The sequence below is a fragment of the Leptinotarsa decemlineata genome, unplaced genomic scaffold (genome assembly GCF_025532065.1).
Source record: "Leptinotarsa decemlineata unplaced genomic scaffold, Ldec_3_MD MMD2_tig00026316_RagTag_RagTag, whole genome shotgun sequence".
Lineage (NCBI taxonomy): Eukaryota > Metazoa > Arthropoda > Insecta > Coleoptera > Chrysomelidae > Leptinotarsa > Leptinotarsa decemlineata.
Genome location: NW_027412685.1, coordinates 2113582 through 2133325, shown reverse-complemented (window position 1 = coordinate 2133325; position 19744 = coordinate 2113582). Strand labels below are relative to the sequence as shown.

The 19744-nt window shown below is 34.9% G+C and overlaps 2 protein-coding genes across 5 annotated transcripts in view; one reads left to right on the top strand and one right to left on the bottom strand.

Moving 5' to 3' along the window:
* LOC111511223 (uncharacterized) overlaps window positions 1-3604 on the bottom strand; it is a 63728-nt gene extending 60124 nt beyond the window's left edge. For all 4 annotated transcript variants that reach the window (XM_074181792.1, XM_074181789.1, XM_074181790.1 and 1 more), the window contains exon 1: window positions 3332-3604. In XM_074181792.1, the coding sequence (XP_074037893.1) occupies window positions 3332-3589 (258 nt within the window). In that variant the 5' untranslated portion in view covers window positions 3590-3604. The remainder of the gene's footprint in view (window positions 1-3331) is intronic.
* Window positions 3605-3706: 102 nt separating this feature from the next.
* The window catches only part of LOC111509496 (dynein regulatory complex subunit 2), a 67030-nt gene continuing 50992 nt past the window's right edge, over window positions 3707-19744 (top strand). The window contains exons 1-3 of the mRNA XM_023165255.2: window positions 3707-3863; window positions 9062-9175; window positions 9236-9598. Of these exons, the coding sequence (XP_023021023.2) occupies window positions 3720-3863; window positions 9062-9175; window positions 9236-9598 (621 nt within the window). The 5' untranslated portion in view covers window positions 3707-3719. The remainder of the gene's footprint in view (window positions 3864-9061; window positions 9176-9235; window positions 9599-19744) is intronic.

Here is a 19744-nt window from a genome sequence, read left to right as displayed (position 1 = left end):
ATCTATTCGTGAGCACCGGCCAAGTAACAAAGGACAGAAAAATTGTAAAACATCATATTGATGATGATACGACATTGGCGGCTCATCAAGCTGATCCTAGAATTAGTTTGAGAAACATATCGCTTTAACCCAATATGAGCCGCAGTAAAATACGGAGGTATTTAAAGAGGCATAAAATGCATGCGTTTAAACCCAAATTTGTACATACTTTGCACGAAGGAGATGAAATCCGCCGTATGGAGTATTGTTTATGGATGCAGGGAAATTATCTCAATGAAAGGAATTTTTTAAAGTATATCTTATACAGTGATGAGGCTACCTTTACCACGAATGGTGTTGTATCTTCCCAGAACATGAAGTTTTGGACTGAACAAAATCAAAATTGAGGGGAGAATTGAAGAGATCAAATATCCCAGAAAGATAATGTATGGTGTGGTTTCCTGAACGAAAATATTATCGGGCCATTTTTTTTCGATCAAAATTTTAAAGTTGATTTTCTCGAAAATGCATTTCCCGATGTGTTGGAAGAACTACCTTTGGATGTGGGACACAGCATAATTTTTCAGTTAGATGGGTCAACAGTTCACAATAGTGGAATAACAAGGGTTTGGTTGAATAGGAATCTACCTATGAAATGGATAGGACCCAACAGCCCTCTCGTAGTATGGCCACCACGATCCCCAGATTTAACTGCACTGGATTTTTATTTCATAGAAATTTCCCTCAAATCGAACTATATATAAAATTGTCAACAGTTAAATGAAATAAAAATAAACACACAATTGAAATTGATTGTTTTGTTTTTCAATCGAAAATGTGATTTTGAAAGTAGCACTTCGAAAGAATTTTGAACTACATAACATTTTTCGCCACAAAATATCCTTGTTTTTTTTTAATAATGGGAAAATGAGAATATGAACTGACATTAACCATCCTTAAACCTCACTGATTACATGTTCCCGTTCCTCTTACAAAATTACCATTTTCTCTCTTATTGAGAAGGAATAACTTTCCTGATAACAAAATAAAAAATAAATTATTTATGTGAAAACAAAAGTTGAGTTTCTCTTAAACAATTTCGTTCATGTTTTGAGTTAAAACCAGAGAAAAATCTACCTCAATTATTACTGAAGATTCAGGGGTATGTCCATAAGAAATGAAACTAATTTTTCAGGTTTGTTTGAAGGTGATTGACAATGTTTCGTGATGAATTTCACTAGTTCGGACTTCCATTGTCTATTATATAAAATGATTTGAAATCCCTGAAACAAGTAAAAAAGAATGATTAAAAAAGAATAGTTGAAAATAACAATTATATTAAGCAACAATAAACCTGAAATGAAATGATAGTAAAATAACCTACAAGTAAAAATATAATAATTGAATAAATAAATAAAAATTAAAGGAATGCAAAAAAGAAAATAATAAAAATAAAAAAGTGTAGAGATTCCAAGTCACGTTAGTTCACGACGTTTCGATTGTTGGTATCTACAATCGTCTTCATCACCCGAAGACGATTGTAGATACCAACAATCGAAACGTCGTGAACTAACGTGACTTGGAATCTCTACACTTTTTTATTTTTATTATTTTCTTTTTTGCATTCCTTTAATTTTTATTTATTTATTCAATTATTATATTTTTACTTGTAGGTTATTTTACTATCATTTCATTTCAGGTTTATTGTTGCTTAATATAATTGTTATTTTCAACTATTCTTTTTTAATCATTCTTTTTTACTTGTTTCAGGGATTTCAAATCATTTTATATAATAGACAATGGAAGTCCGAACTAGTAAAATTTTTCAGGACTGAAATTTTTTCACGAAAAAATGGTATTCGTAGTAAATTGGTAGTCCTGATCAGGTGATAGCTGCATTTTGAGCATTTCCATCACTCCTGAGAGTTTCATCGTTCCACCTCGAATATTACGGAAGATACGGGGGTGTTTCCATAAGAAGGGAGACAAATTCGGATTTTTCAGGACTGAAATTTTTTCAGGAAAAAAGTGTATTGGTAGTCCTGATCACGAGTCTGAAGGAATTTTGAGCCTATTTTGCCCCCTAATATGTTTTACCGTAAAAATGAGGTGTTCCATCGCGAGTGGCGGACAGTGTATATCACTTTGGCCAACCCCATTCAGGTGGTGGGTGCATGTTGAGCATTTCCATCAGTCCTGAGAGTTTCATCGTTCCACCTCGAATATTACGGAAGATACGGGGGTGTTTCCATAAGAAGGGAGACAATTTCGGATTTTTCAGGACTAAAATTTTTTCAGGAGAAAAAGTGTATTTGTAGAAGGTTGGTAGTCCTGATCACGAATCTGAAGGAACTTTGAGCCTATTTTGCCCCCTAATATGTTTTACCGTAAAAATGAGGTGTTCCATCGCGAGTGGTGGACAGTGTACATCACTTTGGCCAACCCCATTCAGGTGGTAGGTGCATGTTGAGCATTTCCATCAGTCCTGAAAGTTTCATCGTTCTACCACGAATATTACGGAAGATACGGGGGTGTTTCCATGAGAAGTGAGACATACTGTATATAACCAAAAAGCAGCTCCGTACATTTTTTAACATTTTTATTAGAAAAATGTTGATTGTTGAAGTGAAAAGTGTCAAGGAAGGAGGAATAAGGTGTAAAGGTGACCTAGTGAATAAATTCTTGTGTTTTCAGATAGCTATCTTGTGAAAAAGAAGACTGAAAAGTTGCCCTTTTCTGTAGTTTGAAGGGCCGTAACTTTGTAAATAAGAGCGCCGCTTTTTCCTTTCGGATTCGTAATCTACGCATAAAAATACGTAAGTACACTCAAAACTTTTTTTCAAAACGAATATTTACCCAATTTGCTAACTAGATCAAACCATATAGATCAGCTATGAAATTGACTATGTGAAATATTTTTTCATTATGGTTTCATTATGGACATTATCATTTGGGCAAACTTCTCTGGAGCCCTAAAATATTCTAATTCAAAAATGAGCCATCACACTGCATATTTTACTCTATCTCAAATTTTTACTCTAGATATCAATATGATTAGTAAAAAGTTAAATCTGAAGAACATTCAATAATTTTTTTCAGCGAATCCAAGTTATCAATATAAATGTAGGTACCTACTTTAGTGTTACTGAGATGTTTCTCACTTTCAAAAGTAGTAAAAAATGATGGAATATATTTTTATATTACATATTTTATTTTGTATAGATTCAATTATAAATAGTTCTATGAATGTGACTTGCTGCAAATACTGTTTCCAATGAAAACTATTGAATAAAGGTCCCTATCGTGAAAAAATCACCAAAAAAAATTAAAGATTGAATATTTGGTTTCTCACCATGATACTGAGTTTTGCCATGCATCTATTGATGACATAAATCACCCTATCTGCTTGAATTTTCAAGTCCATTTCTACAGGACTCATTTCTTTATCATTATATTTTTCAAAAACCTCCATAAACTGCTCATCCATTTCGATTTCTGCTAAAACTGACCGTGCGGTAAATTTCGGCATTTTTCTTTCTATATTTTGACGTTTGTAATAGAATATATCCACTTCGTGTTTTATATTATTTTCAGACAGCCTAGCAACCATAGTTAGGTCTCCTAGGCGATGCATCAAAGTTATCGAGCAAATAACAATATTGATTTATATCCAGAATTCTAGGTTGAATATTTTGTTTCCGTGTTCGTTCTCTTTAGAATTCTGTGAGATTTCATCAGACATGGCTGGTAAAAAGAAAAAATCTTTGGCAAATAAGCTTGCCAAAATGTCAGATGAAGAGAGAGCAAGATATCTTCAAAACAGGGCTGATATCGAAGAGGAAGCAAAAAGAAGAAAAGAACAATTGATTGCAACTTTTCTGAAGGTATTTCTATAACTTTTTCAATTACATAAATACCTGAGTTAACTTCCATATCAATTTAACTGATAATGCATTACTAAGACCTTGTTAGTCCATAGCTCGTACAAGTTTCTCAACTTCTGAGAGTTGTCGTTCCTATGGGGGCGACAGCTGATTAACGAATAAACAGATTTTAAAACAGATTTTTTTATTCACCAGGACAATGATTACTGAAACTTTGGATAGGCTTTCAGTTACAAAAATAACAATTCTTCAGTTTAATAATTAACATATTATCTTTAAAAAACTTTAGTAATATACCGAGCTCCTTTTTGGTTATATTTTAGGTTTTCCAGGTTCAAAATCGATGCTCTTGAATTACAGCCTTCCACTTACAAAAATTACAACTCTTCAGTTTGATATTTAACATATTTTCTGAAAATTTAAAATTTATACGGAGCTTCTTTTGGTAATAAATCTTCCTATTTTACGTTTTTCAGGTTGATGTCATTGTTGGCATCGCATTTTGAATTCAAATTAATTGTATTTACCTTCATTATTGGGATCTTCAATTGTTTTTGAGGCTATATTAAGTATAAATTGCATGTAAAAAATGAATCAACATTAACTGCTGCAAAATAAATCAAGTGAATATGCATTGCAGAATAATTTTGAAAGTTCAATTTTGTAATCAATTATGTAGATGATGCATTTTTGTTACATTCTTCATTGTATTTGTTACAGCATATTGTTGCTGCGAATACAATTTGAACAAAAAAGAGAGTCAAAATCTCTCTCACTTTGACTAAATTTGAAATTCCTTTTAACTTCATGTTCGAGTTATTTACAAATAGTTCACGTCTAAATGGACATTTGAATCGTACGCTTTTTTTTAGAAATGCTACTAGTATATAACTTTTAAATTGAAGGATGCCACCAGAAAACAGATCCATTGTTAAATCAAGTTTTTTTATAGAAAAAATTAAACTGAAAAGTTTCAATGCACGTGAAATAAGATGACCTACACATCTTTGTATAGAGTTGATTTTTTTTAATTGATTACTTATTTCCTTTCTTTGGAAGATTCCCACATTTTTTTTTGTATGAAGATGAAGGGGAAAGCCAAAACATTTTTTTCCCAAAAATTAATTACTCCTAAAAATATACCTCTTTCAATTTCAGATGTGAATATTGTGTGGTGTTTTTCTATAGGTATTCTGCAAAAAAGCCTGAAGACTGCAATTTTCGAAACTTTGAATATATTTGTTTGAAGGTGGTTGACAATGTTTCGTGGTGTATTTCATCAGTTCGGACTTCCATTGTCTAATATAATATAAATTTATTTGAAATCCCTGAAAAAAATTCGCTCGATTGGAGGTTTCCATATGTTACGTATCTTTACGCTAGCTTGACTAAAAGCGTTGTTGGACAACATATACACTGCTTCTTTGAATTTTATCCTAAACCAGTGTTCCTCTTTGTGGATGATTTCAGCTTGAGCCCACTTGATGTTATGTTGATGAGTCCAAACATGCTCTGCTATTTCGGATTTGCAGGTTTCTCCTCGATGTGTGTGCTTCTTGTGCTCAGCAATGCGAACTTTCAATGGCCTCTTAGTTTCACCGATGTATGATTCTCCGCACTCGCAGGGTATCCGGTAAATGCAATTCTTGGAATCGCAGTCCGCGTTTGGTGACCTGGTTTTCGTGAGGCTGCTACGGATAGTGTTCCCAGATCTGAAGCAGGTCCTGATGTTATACTTGGACCCAATCCTTTTCATCCTTTCCGATAATCCTCTGATGTAGGGAAGTACAAGTACTGATTGTGGCGGCTTCTCTTCCTTGTGGAGTTCTTGCTGTCTTCTAGCTAAGGCCTGTTTACCATCACACTTGAGTAACCATTCCGTTGAAGGTCATTTTTGATGATGCCTAGTTCCTTTTCGAGACCTTCCTTTGTATTACAGAGCCCAAAAGCATGGTCTAGTAGAGTCTTGATGATTCCTCCCTTAGTCGATTGATGGTGATTGGATTTCTGGTTCTAATACTGCCTGTGAGTGGTTTTTCGATATACAGATGTTTCCCATTTAGTGTCGGTCCTCTTCATCAATACGTCTAAGAAAGGCAATTCGTTGTGGACTTTCTTCTCCATTGTGAAAGTGACGGAAGGACTTACGTTGTTGATGTGCTTCAGGAAAGTGTCTAGTTCTGCATTACCATGGTTCCATATTATGAAGGTGTCGTCTACGTATCTCAACCAGACTCGGGACTTCTAATGGGCTTCTTCAATGGCCAGAGTTTCAAACCACTGATATATATTGGCTATAACAGGTGAAAGTGGCGATCCCATTGGCAGACCCTAATCTTGCGTAAAGATTTCGTCCTTCAGTTGGAAGTAGCGGTTTCGTACAAGTAATCATGGAATTACTGGGATGCTGTGTACGTTTCTAGAGGCATATCTTCTAGAGTACATTCAAAAGTTACTAGATTTGATTACATTTATGTCTCTAAATATCTTAATATTCAAATCGTCAATAGTTTTACCAAGCAAATAATATAATTCATCCAGAAATGTGTATACCCGGTAAATCATTTGTATATTATACAAGAAAAAGAAGGGGTACTAAAACCGATCCTTGTGTATGCCCAACTTGTAAAGACTAGTATTCATTCGGCATTCGCTAGGGGAAGTTTCAGCTGCTCTGGTGTCCTTCTAAAAACATTTGTTGAGCACGTGTTATATATAGTTGGTTACGTGGTTTTTATTTTTTGTGCCGTTAAACATGGACATTTTGCATATCCCTCCGAATCAGAAAGTCACTTCACTGAAATGTTCTATCACACAAATTATAGTCCGATAGCTGTGCAATTGGTACACGTGCCTTTTGAAGGTTAGGTTAGGTTTACTAAAAATCATATCATATAAAATTTCAATTTGACATATTGATATTCTTGGTTTATGTTGTTTCTTCGGTAGAGTCATCAGATTAATTTGATGTATGAAAAAGGGTTAATTCATTGCTTGGCGGTAAGAGTAGAGAACCACACCTTCTCTACAGAAAAGACTTGATAGGATACTGGACAGCATGTCAAACTAGTTCATTACTTGATAGCTTTGTAAATATTTAATGGAATCAATGCTCACTTCGAAACATTATAAAGTTTTTGAAATGCCCAAATATTTATACATAACAAAAATGTACAAACAGTCATCACTTTGAGGATACTTTTACCTTTCAGACTATACTACAATGCAGAAAAGGAAAATCCTCTCGAAAATTACATTCATTTTCAACAATAAAGGATCACCATTAATGTTTTCGCAATGCTCATTCATATCTCATAAACTAAACCGAAGAGTTTTGTGTTAATCATATAATATCGTGTCGAATGGAAGATGGTCGATAAAAAGTATCAACAGAAGCCCCTTTCCTCTGATCGATGACGTTTAAATGAATTTAACAATCAGAAAGCTCCACTCGCATGATAATCCTACTAGAAAACTATTTATTTTGCATCTTCGGAACACCTTGGATCGTCATGACTGGCGGATAAACAGACTTTCTAGCTTGGTTTTTACTGGACAAATCAGGAAGCCTCCTTGAATATGCGCCCCTGGACTATGATTGGCATCACAACCAATATACTATTTCTCGGTTTTCTCTATTCCTCAGTTATCATCCAAATACTATTGTGAAACAACTCTGTCCATTCAACAAACAAAGTGAACCAAACAATGATAGATGGGCATATTTGAATCTATTGGGTAAAATAAACAAGCCTCCTTACGCTGGCCAATCAAATTCAACTGCAATCGGCTGGCGGAATTCATTCAGTTATATCACTACAGGTTGGAGTGATATAACTGATATATATATATATATATATATATATATATATATATATATATATATATATATATGTATACAAAACGCCTGTTTTGTATACATATACGGTATTTTAAAGTTTAAAATTTTTAAAATGTCAAGTACTGATACGGCTGAAAAAACTGATAGTTTGTGCCCCTAAACTCTACCTAAAAAATTTTCCTATACCCAGACGTATATTATTAAAAAAAAATTTGGTCTTTCCTTAGTACGACTCTGTACAAGCACCCTTGCTTGGGAATTCACATTCACTATGCATGATAATGTTTTGCAGAACTCTGTTGCTTGTATGGAGTAAAGGTTCTTTCCCCTTTTTTTCATATTTTACATTTTCCATTGTTTATTTTTATTTTATTTCCATTTCGAAATATTTGACATTTTACAAATTATTTTCTCTTGAGGTACAAAAATTTTCCTATTTTACTGAATAATTCGATAGGGTAATTTTCAGTAATTTCCATGAATTTAACATTTCATCTGTTTTCATTTCGTATGTTCTTCTATAGATTTCAAATCTATTAACACCTCCTTCAGAAAATGGAAGTTCGAATATTCACCAAGATACATTGTCGACCACTTTAAGATAGATGGATTTTTTTATTATTGTTGAATATACCTGAAGTAGATTAATTCCAAAAAAATATTGAATCAATCAAGAGCACTGTAACCACCGACGCGCTATTTATAGTCACGTGCCTCCGCCCCCCGGCCGGTACCGCCGCAACCGCTATGTCCCTGTATTCACAAGGTGTAAAGGGTCATATTTATCTATATTGAATGCATAATGTATTTAAGGTACTTGATTGGATGAGGATTAATGCTGTATTGCTTAAAATCGCTTCGTAAATAAGCCATTTTTCTCAAGGAAAAAATTGTTATTGTGGGTTATCTCTGAGAAATAGACATATACCATCGCGAATCTTTTTAAGGTGAACAATACTGTAGTACATTTTTTGATCTATATCGTAGGATTCAGCCAGCGTTTGAAATGTAAGCACAAAAAAATGGGTTTATTAACATCACATTAGAAAACTCTAACATAATTCAAGAAAACCTACAATTTTCAATAAGTAATTAAAAAAAAAAGTTTCTCAAAAAAAATGAGAACTGAAAATTTTAGCGAGGCAAAAGATGTAATTTGGGTTGCCTACTCCTTAGAAAACCTGGGATAACATCTGGGATAACATCTGGGATAACATTCATTCGCTCAGAAAAATTCACCAACTTTTCTGTTCCGCTTAGAATCATTCAGTGAATAAATTCTCAATGAATAAATGAATTTCATCAGACCAAAAATAAAATAAGAACTAATAACTAATAACTGACTTGTTATCTCCAGAAAAAAATCAAGAAAGAAGAAGCATTTTCGAGGTTGAATCTTGCCAAAATCAATCAGAATTGGCATCAGATACTGCGAAAAGCTAAATGTCAAGAGATGAGGAAGAATGTTGATGTAAGAAAGAATTTAATGCTTGATTTTTTTTCAAATCATCACTGTTCATTTCTATTTCAGCATATGAGGGAGTGGATAGAAAGACTCGTAGCGTACAAAAATAATACAATCCAAAAGTTATTGAAACAACTGGAGGAAACTGAAGAAGAATATTCAATCAATTTTAGATCGCATTCAACTCACATCGATGATATTTTAGAACACCAAAATCAATATGTGGATCAACTCAAGAAGCAATATGAGAAAGATCGTGAAGCATTGATTATTTGCGCAGAAAGAGAAAAGAAAGTGATGGAAAATAATGCTGATGCAAATGAGAAATATTTAAAAACAATTTTGTTCGGACAGGACTCGCAGGCTAAAGGAATCTTGAGAAAAGAATATGAAGGTTACATGCTGAAATGCTACGAAGCCGAATACAATGTAAGTAAAAGTGAAACGTTTCATTAATATGAGATATAAACCATGGATGATTTACATGTACAATATGACAATTTTGATTATAACATCAACTGTAGAAATACAACTGATTATATTCTTTGAAAAACATTTTTTTCTGGAGGACTCAATATTTACTACTGTTTTTTGGGGTGTATAAACTTTCACAATCTGAAAAATGAATGAAGCTAAATCAATAGACAATCTGCTGCTTTCTTCAGTGGTTGACGTTTCGGAAAACACTCTCTTTCCGTTTTCAAAACCTGTATGAAGATTCAATTTTTATGAATTAATTTTTTTAATTTGTAGGCAAAATTTACGGATACGACAAGTTACTGACTAATTGAACTTTATAGTGATTTATATTACTCAGTAACTTTTCGGAGTTAACTTTTTAGTTTGCCCTTCATTACACTTCAGCAGATTCTCTATTGATTTAGCTTTGTATATTTTTCAGATTGTGGAAGGTTATAAACTCAAAGAAAGTAGGAAACAATTCATTATGTTACAAGTAATTTGAATTAAATTTTATTCAAAACATATTTGAGAAAAAATATGTAATGGACAGGTTATCATTTTGAAACAATTCTTTGACCGGAATCAAAATAAGTATATTCTATTAAGCAGCAGATAATTGAACCATCATCAAGTTGCTGTTCCATTTGCCTGCATAATTGAGTCCGTTGAAAATTGAATAATATAGTATTTATTTTGAAAAATCAATGCTGTTGTATGATTTGATGTGACAAACTGGCCTGAACGAATTGCTCTTTTAGATAATATTCGCTTTACAGCCAGTCTCCAAGTAATTCCTCTCAATTTGTGAAGAATTTTCATAGTTGTATAGGTACGGCGAGTAAAAAAATATGGAACGCTTGCATTAGCAATTCAAAGATTTTTTTTATTCAACACCAAAAATTGTTTTTGCTTCCAAAATTAGATTGAATATTCAATACTTTATAGGAAAAGCACTATTTAATATATCATATACCTGCATAGGTTACTTGATTGAATCAGGCATTCCTGAGATGTTTCCAATTTTTCTTGGAACAAAGACTGATGTCATGATTCGATCTGACCTAATAGTACCCTGATAAGTTACTTCATTACCTGTAGAAAATCAATTTAAAAGTCTTTATCAGTATTGTTATAAGTGTATCCCGTGAAGGGCGGCACTGATGTCTAAGGACTTCATGCCGTCATCCATCAGTCATGTACCCATTGGTCCATCTCAAGGCCAATGATCAGCCGAAAGGGTAGGGGAGCTGGTCTCCAAATCCTGAATGAAATGAAGATGATCGTCAAGTTGTTATAAGTGAATTACAAAGTGTGTGAATTAAAATGGTCACTTTGATTTTCTCTAGTAAGACGAATGAGGAAACACCCTTTTACTGTTAACGAAAAGATTATTATTCTCAATGTAATGACACTAAAATTCTTAGTATGCCATTAATACTCTAGTAAAAATGTGTTCGCGAATAACGGAAGTTTCAGAATCATCTATACAGGGTGTTCCTTAAACACATGCTAATATTTAAGGAGGTAATTTTTAGACCCATTTTGAGAAAAAAACTTCCTATGGACGTATGTCCAAAACGCCTTAACTTTTGAGATACAGGGTGTCAAAGTTTTCAAAAATAATCAGTTTTTTAATAGTAACTGAGATAATTTTGTAGACATATTTGCCATATTTGGTACATATGTTCCATGCCTCAAGGCGCATTTTCTGATGTACACAAATTTGTATTTTTTCAAACAGTGGCATCCCTACGGGTTTCGCATTGAATATTTTTGGGGAAAAAGTACAACGCCAATGCTTTCTTTTCAAAATAAAATCATTTTTAAAATCCTCATTTATTTTTGAGAAAATTTGATCTCCTGGTATTTCTTTGTCCGACGCATGATTTTCACTCAAAAAAATAAAAATCGACAAAAAGCAAATTAAGAAATTAGATTAATTTTAAAATGAATGAGAATCTGAAAATTGCTTCATAACGCATTACCAATTCCCTAATAAATTTGAAAACATAATCTGCAAAAAAATAAATTTTTCACAAAAACGAGTTTTATTTTATTTTGTGACAGTAAGTCTAAACGAATAGCACAATTTTGTTAATTAGTAATAATACCAAAACTGATTATAAACATTGTTGGAAGTGGCCACCTGCACTTAGTATGCATGCTTCCGCCCTTCTACGCATGGAATTACGCACCCGTTCAAACATTCCCGGCGTATTTCGTATAGTTTCACACGAGGCAACTATTCGCTCTCTTAAATCTTCTAAAGTATCAACGGGAGTTTTATACACAAGTGTTTCAAGATGACCCCATAAAAAAAAATCTAAACTGTTGAGATCGGGGGATCTTGCTTGCCATTGCTGAGGTTCTCCGCGACCTATCCAACGATTAGGATAAACTGTATTTAAATGGTTTCGGACAATTACACTGAAATGAGCAGGGGCGCTATCGTGCATGTACCATATTCGATTCCTTCTTCGAAAAAGTGTAAATAAGAACGACCATCCTGGTAGAAAAAATAGGCCCATTGAATGATCACCTATAATTCCTGCCCATACATTAACCGAAAATTGGTGTTGGAAATGGGTTTCGGTTATTGCATGGGGATTTTCTTCAGCCCACACATGATTGTTATGGAAATTTTGAATGGCATTCCGAGAAAAATTTGCTTCGTTTGTGAACAAAATTTGTGTCTCAGACTGCGGATTTAGTGCAATACTTTGTAGATACCACTGACTGAAGTTCACACACTGTGGAAAATCTCTGGGGAGTAATGCCTGCACTCTTGAAATATTGTATGGGTATAACAAAAAATCAACCAAAATACGCCAAACAATTTGATGACAAATATCCAGAGTTCTAGCGATCTTCCTCGTACTCGTCTCAGGATGTTCCTCAATTTCTTGCAGCACCGCTTCCTCAATTTCAGGAGTTCTTACTACACGAGGTCTACCTTCCGGAGTACCTTTCTTGAAACTACCAGTTTTCCCAAGTCGACGATGAATATTTGAAAAGGTTCGGCTATCTGGTAAGGCACAATTAGGATATCTTTCCTGATAAATGCGCCTGGCTTCTGTTGCATTACCATCGGCAAGGCCATATACGTATACATTTGCGCCATTTCCGCATTCGTATAATTTACCATATTTACTGATATTCAGAAAAACAGCGGACTACCAAAATAACTTCAATAACACTTCAAAATCAATCAAAACGCGCTGTGACAGTTTTTAACACCAACACCTTACTTTAAACCAACATCAATATTAGCTACTGACGTTTGTACATACAGAGAATTCGTTTTTTATTGCTATGGTGGGTACGCTGTTTTTTCTGCTTTTAATCTTTAAAAGAAATCACATATCGACAAAGTCCATATATCCAAGAGGTGCAGTAAACAAATTCTGCTACACGTCATTTATTCCAGGATAGCTAAATTTATGTTTTCAAAAATTATTAAGCGGTGCTGCGTTATGACGTAATTTTAATTGAGAACAGTGCATCTGACAACAAACAAATACCTTTTAGATTCTCAATTATTCTGCAACAAATCTGATCTCTTAGTTTGCTTCCAGTCGATGCACGATACCGCATCAGATTTTTAAGGAATTTATCCTTAAGTGAAGCGATTTTTAATTTTTTGAGCGAAAACCATGCGTCGTACAAAGAAAACCCAACAGATCAAATGTGCTCAAAAATGTATGGAGATTTTAAAAATAATTTTTAATTCAAGATAAAGGAGTTGCGTAGTATTTTTTTCGCTAAAAATATACATTTCAAAACTCGTACGTACGCCACTGGCAGAGAAAATTAGGTAAATTGTACATCAGAAAATGCGCCTTGAGGCATGGAACATATGTACCAAATATGCCAAAGATGTCTTCAAAATTATCTCAGTTATTATTTAAAAACTGATTATTTTTGAAAACTTTGCCACCCTGTATCTCAAAAGTTAAGGCGTTTAGGACATACGTCCATAGGACGTTTTTTCCTTAAAATGGGTCTAAGAATTACCTCCTTGAATATTAGCATGTGTTTAAAGAACACCCTGTATATAGATTCAACAATGAGAAAAAAAGATTGTCGTGAAATCACGAAAACCATCATTAGAAAAAAGAACACAATGAGCTGAACAGAAATATCGACCCTAGAAAAAACAATGTGAGTCTTGACAGGCAGAAAGAAATTGTGGAAAACTTTGAAAGAAATAAATATCAGCTGGGAAAAACAAAACAGAAAATCGCTCTTGATCAAAAATGATGATGCTGGAGAAGTTATTACCTGAAGTAGATACGAAAGTTTCAATATATAAAGATGTATTGTCTGTGTTTTAACAAAAGGATAAGTATACCATTGGAAAGATGTGGCAAGACGAAAATTTTACAACTTCTCGACAAGCATTTTCAGAAGGATCACCTACCGGATTGAAGTCACCTTCTGGAAAAGAAAAGCGACTGATCACCCCAGTGGCGTAGCGTGGGTATCGGCTGCCCGGGGCGGAAGACAATTTTATGTATACTATAAATATAATATAATTCTATATAATTCTAGAAAATTTTCGGCAAGAATAGTCATCATGATTTTGCATTATATAAGTTATATTTTAAATAAAAGTTTATTTGTTTTACAATCACATTTATTAATACAAAAACTCTTACTTCAACCATTGATATAAAAGGTACATAGGTATTATTTATTCGACATTATTAAATAATTAGCGAATTGAATATAAAACGAAAATCAGTTTTCAATTAGAACTAGGATGATACTATTGAGTAATTTTTATATCTTTTTGAAGAATACTATAGGTAGGTACTTGTTTGATGTAAAAACAAAATCTCCGACTTCCATCAAAAATTTAAACGTCTACTTTTGTTAAGAGCAAAGAATTTTATTGAACCATCAATGTCTGTAGCATCACACACCTCTTGTTCAATAGACAAGATAGGCAAATTTGTTAGTCTTAGAGTAACTTATTGTCGACCTTAAATAATTTTTAATTAGTTCAAATTTCGAAAAACTTCTCTCACAGCTGGCATTGCTTATGGCAACTGTAAAAATATTCGCAGTATGATTTAAATTATGGGCAGAGTGTCTTCCAGCTTATATTTTACAATAAACTTCAATAATTCAAGTGATTCAGCATTAATTGATTTATTTTCGTTACTGGGTTTGAAGGTCCAGTTGACTGTGATGAATTTAAGTCTAATGTAGAATCTGACGTCTCAGGAACAACACTTTTCACATATTTAAGTAAATCCCCTTCATTTACCCTAATATTTTCCAACTTAGCTCATCTATTGTTAGGTTAAGATGCCCCACTTCCTTTTACTCTTTTCATTTTTGATGCTGAAATGAAAAAAATAGTAATGATAAAAGTTAGAGTTACAAAAGAAAGTAGACAATAAAGTATATTTTCGTGATCGTAAAATAAGTCACAAACGGAGGTCGCATATTGCTCCTTCTTGTAATTTCAAATTATTTAAAAATTAGCTATCGTATTTAGCACTTTCAACTTTTTTGTATCAAATACTATACATATTTTGCAATTATTAACAATAACTTGGTCACATACTTAAGCAAAAAAAATTGAAACCCAGAACACTTCAATAAAACGTCCGCGCTGGTCACTAATTAGTTTCACATTGAAAACAGTTTTTTCCATTTCGTGCCGAACACTTTTTATGATTAGAAGATTTTTTGCAAAAAAGAGCAGTCACAAAACGGAATGTTCCTGTTGGCTGAAATTTAATTTTTAATTTACGATTTTGATTTTTATTTATTTTTATTATAGAATAATAATATTGATACTTCTAACTGATAAACTCGACTTTTACGAATTCAATTGTATTTATAAATCATTCTCAATATACATTTTTTTGGAATCATAGTTTATTCAAGATAGTTTATTTTCACTAAAATTATTTATACTCTGCTTTAAGCATAAAGGGGATTCCCCGAATTCGTCACAGAATAAGTAATGAAAAATTCCGTGCTCATTTCAATCGGTCTGAATTTATAGTCGCGTTAAAATATGAAATGGTTCAAATATTTACAAAATATATTTTATTATTTACTGTGAAATTTTGCCGCTCCCTGAAAAGTGCCGCCCGGGGCGGGCCGCACCCCTCGCTTCCCCTACGCTACGCCACTGGATTACCCTCATTAGAAGTGTTGATGGTTTGTGTCAAACCATTCTGGCGATATGTGGAAGACATGAACGCTAATGTGTTTGAAAAATATTTAAATCAAATGGTAGACCTCTATCGACTTAACTCTGTGATTGTGATGGAAAATGCAAGTTATCATTCCAGAGAAGTTGAAAGAATACAAGCTAATGCACGGAGAGAAGCGGATATTATGGAGTGGCTTCGACAAAAAACATATTATTTGATGAAGATAAGTTTTAATGTAGTATGTAGTATGTAACATAGTATGTTCAAATAAAGATCATATTATTCACATATCTGTTATTGATCCACATCGATTGCTTGCATTATTCGTTCTTTCAGTTGACTTCAAATCATCGTCGTCGACATCATTATTTTCTTCATCGACAAATATCGCTTCCATATTGACCAGATTGAGTAGTTTTTCATATAAATGAGTTTTGTGGAATGTTCCATTTGAATACAGTGCTATTAGATGGATTGTATGAAGGAGTTCATTTTGTGGTAGGATAAAACTTTTCGATAAAATTTCGGATAAGCTGCACTCTCCCATTAAAAAATGGGTGTACTTCATTTTGACGCATAGATTTCGAATCCGAAAAGAAAAAATTATGCTCTCCATTATTTCCAGACTTACAGCCCTCCACAGTTCTAAAAATTGCAACTATTCAGCATTCTTTTTCCACAATACAAACTGAAGAAACACACGATGTTTATTGACCACGTTACCTTCACACTTCTTTTCAAAATATTTTACACTTTCCAGTGTGATGATCGACATTTTCCTGTACATTTTTTATTAATATAAGGAGCTGCTTATTGATGATGAATATCTTGATTTTGGGGTTATCATAGTTGGCATCAATAATTTATATCAACATTTCAAATTCGAATAAAGTGTTTTTACCTTCATTGTTGGGATCTTCAAATATTTTTTGACGTTAAGAGAGATCCACTGCTTTCGTTCAACTTTTTAGTAAGAATCAAAAGAATGCACCTTATGTATAACTACTATGATATAATGAAAAACCTGTACAATTATTAGTTGGATGAGGAAAATGGTTTTGCCAAATAAATAAGACGAATAAAACAAAATTATACTCTTCATTATTTATTTCGGTCAAACTGTGGGACAATTTGATTCTCCAGTTAGTTCAAGTTGGAGTGTTTGTAGCAAAAATACATTGCACCAACTTCATCGATAACTGCAAATTGAAATAAGATACTTTGCTGTACAGATGTGACAAAAATCGAAGAGTTAAAGTAGATTGGTTAAGGCTTTCGCGGCCGAGCAGCTGGAGCGGTCCTCAACTTACTGACGAGCACTTCATCAAGACTGACATCTGAGCTACTGCGGTAGAAAGCCACCCTTTAGGTGCTTTTACTTTCTTGTCTGGTATTTCCTTAATCGTGACTTCACTTGAATGTAATTCATTGCATGGGCCCCCCAAAAACTAACCGGAGACGCGTGTCTTCAGAACGCGAGCAAATGGTTCCCAGTGAATTTGAAAAAGAAGTGAATTTGAAATCTGGTTAAGAAGATTTTATACTTACCGGAGCCGCCTGATAGTGACTTTCGGGGGTGGTCTCTGATTCAACTTGGTTGGCCTCTTGTGTTTGTCTCACTGTCGGAATATTGGGTCTTTCCTGTTGAGTGCTTCGTGTAGATCGCGCAGCGCTGGACTGTTGTATCTATTTGGTATGTATCTCGAAGCGTTTACGGAGGCTTGCACGCAACCGTTCATGAATGTCGGGATACTGCATCTATGTCGCTGCGCACTTGCCCCAGGCAGTTCAGGCATACAGGATGATTGGGAGTAGTACGGTCTTGATTAGCAGCAGTTTCACGTGGAGTCCCATGCTGCTTTTGCGACCTATAATTGGATATAGGTATGTGTGCCCGAAATATTAGTCTTCTGCCGAGAGTCACTCCCAGATATTTCGCTTCGTTGGTCCACGGAATCTCTCGCCGTTGAAGGTTGCGTTTCCTTCCGGGTGAACAATATTGCCTGACTCTTGTCGGGGTTTATGCTGATCTTCCGAAGGTTGGCCATTCCTCTAATATGTCCGCTTGCTGTTGCAAGTATCTGGTAACTTGCGCAAGACTAGTTGATCTCGCCAGTAGAGCTGTGTCGTCCGCGTGGAGTGACAACTTGTTGAAGTTGTTCTCAGGCTTGGGAACGTCTGCTGTGTATATTGAGAGGGGGTGTGGCAAAAGTATTGCATCTTATGGGACACCTGCTTCCAGTGATCGCATGGTGGAGAGTTCTTGTCCTACTCTGCAGCTGCATCGCCGGTCAGTTAGAAAATATTCGATCAGTCTCACTATTTGTTTCGAGTAGCCAAAATTGCTCATTTTGACTAGTAGTCAATCGTGCCAAACTGTGTCGAATGCCTTGGAGACGTCTAGGAATATCGCTCCGGTGTGGTATCCTTTGCCCATGTTGAAACCTTCTGTCGCATAGTCTACTACCATCAGGACTTGCAGTTCAGTCGAGTGTTCGGGTATGAAACCAAACTGTTTATCGTGTAAGATTCCGAGTTCGCTGGTTTGGTCTTCTAGTTTTTTCAAGATGACTCATCGTTCTGCAACTTTGCTTATGGAAAGGATTGAGCTTACTGGCCTATGGTTATCCGGAAATATGTGTTTCTTCTTTGGCTTCTGTTCCTTCCTAAGAACTTTCTGCATTTTCCATGCAGACTGGTCTTCGGTGTTGAGTTCTTCAAGACGGGTTGTCCATTGTCGGTATCGAATTGCACGCAGCTCTTGCCGCAGGATTCTGTCGGCTCTGTGCAAACTCCTTCTGTCCATTGGAGCAAGTGTCCGTTGGTATCTCTCTCGCTAGAATCTGCTCCAGTCGATGATTCTCTTTGTCGGATTATCTGATTCCTCTTCGCCTCTTCCCATTATGAGTAGGACGGGGTTGTGGTCTGACGATCCTTAGTCTAGTACTTCCATCTTCGATGTAGGGATGTTTTGCACTAATGCGATGTCTAGTATGTCTGGGACTTGGTTTTCTCGCGGATAATGCGTTGGGGCTTCGGGAGTGACTACCGCGATGTCCTCAATTTCTTCTAGCTGCCTGGTTTATTTCTATACCCCTCTGGTTTCCGTTTCTGCAGTTCCAGTCGTGTGACTTCGCGTTGATATCCTCTATGGTTACTGTTGAATGATGATCTGGCAACACTTCTGCTATGTCGGTTTTCTCTAGTATCCCTTGCGGAGGCAGATATACCTACGAAATTTTCAGCTGTTCGTAGCGTTTCAGTTTTACTCTGACCACCACTGTCTCTCCGAACTGCAGTTCCTACTTTTTGTCTTCATGTTGCGCTAGTCTGGTTTTACTAGTAGCGCCGCGCCCCCTGCGACTTGTCGTCCTCCTGGCTTGTCTGTCCTATATGTTGTATATCCTGGGATGTGGAAGTTCTTGTTACTTCGTATCTTTGTCTTCTGGATTGCCATGACATTTATGCTTAGCCTTGATAGCAGTTCTAGGAGCTCGTTTTTCCTTTCTGTGGTACTTGGATGTTCCACGATCCTATTTTTAGTGATTCTGGAATCCGTAAGGCATTAACATTGTCCAGGTACTTGTGATGATACAGCTAATACAGCTTGCGCGATTTTCTGCTGTTCTGTCATCAGTTTTCCTTGCACGTACCAGTGGTACCACCGTACCAGTTAGCTAGTTGTATAATAATGGCGTAACCAATAACAACCCTCTAACAGGTACGGCGGGAATAGATACATCATTAATAGTAATAACACTTCGGCCAAAAGCAACACATCAACAAGAGAGTCGAACTACCTGTCGCAACATAAATACAACCTATGACCTAGAAATCAACATAACCTCTGTAATTTCCAGAAAACTTTGAAAACGTGTAGTAGGTGGAAAGTTATATTCAAATTGGTTACCAAAAATGTCTTGATATGATCATGTTA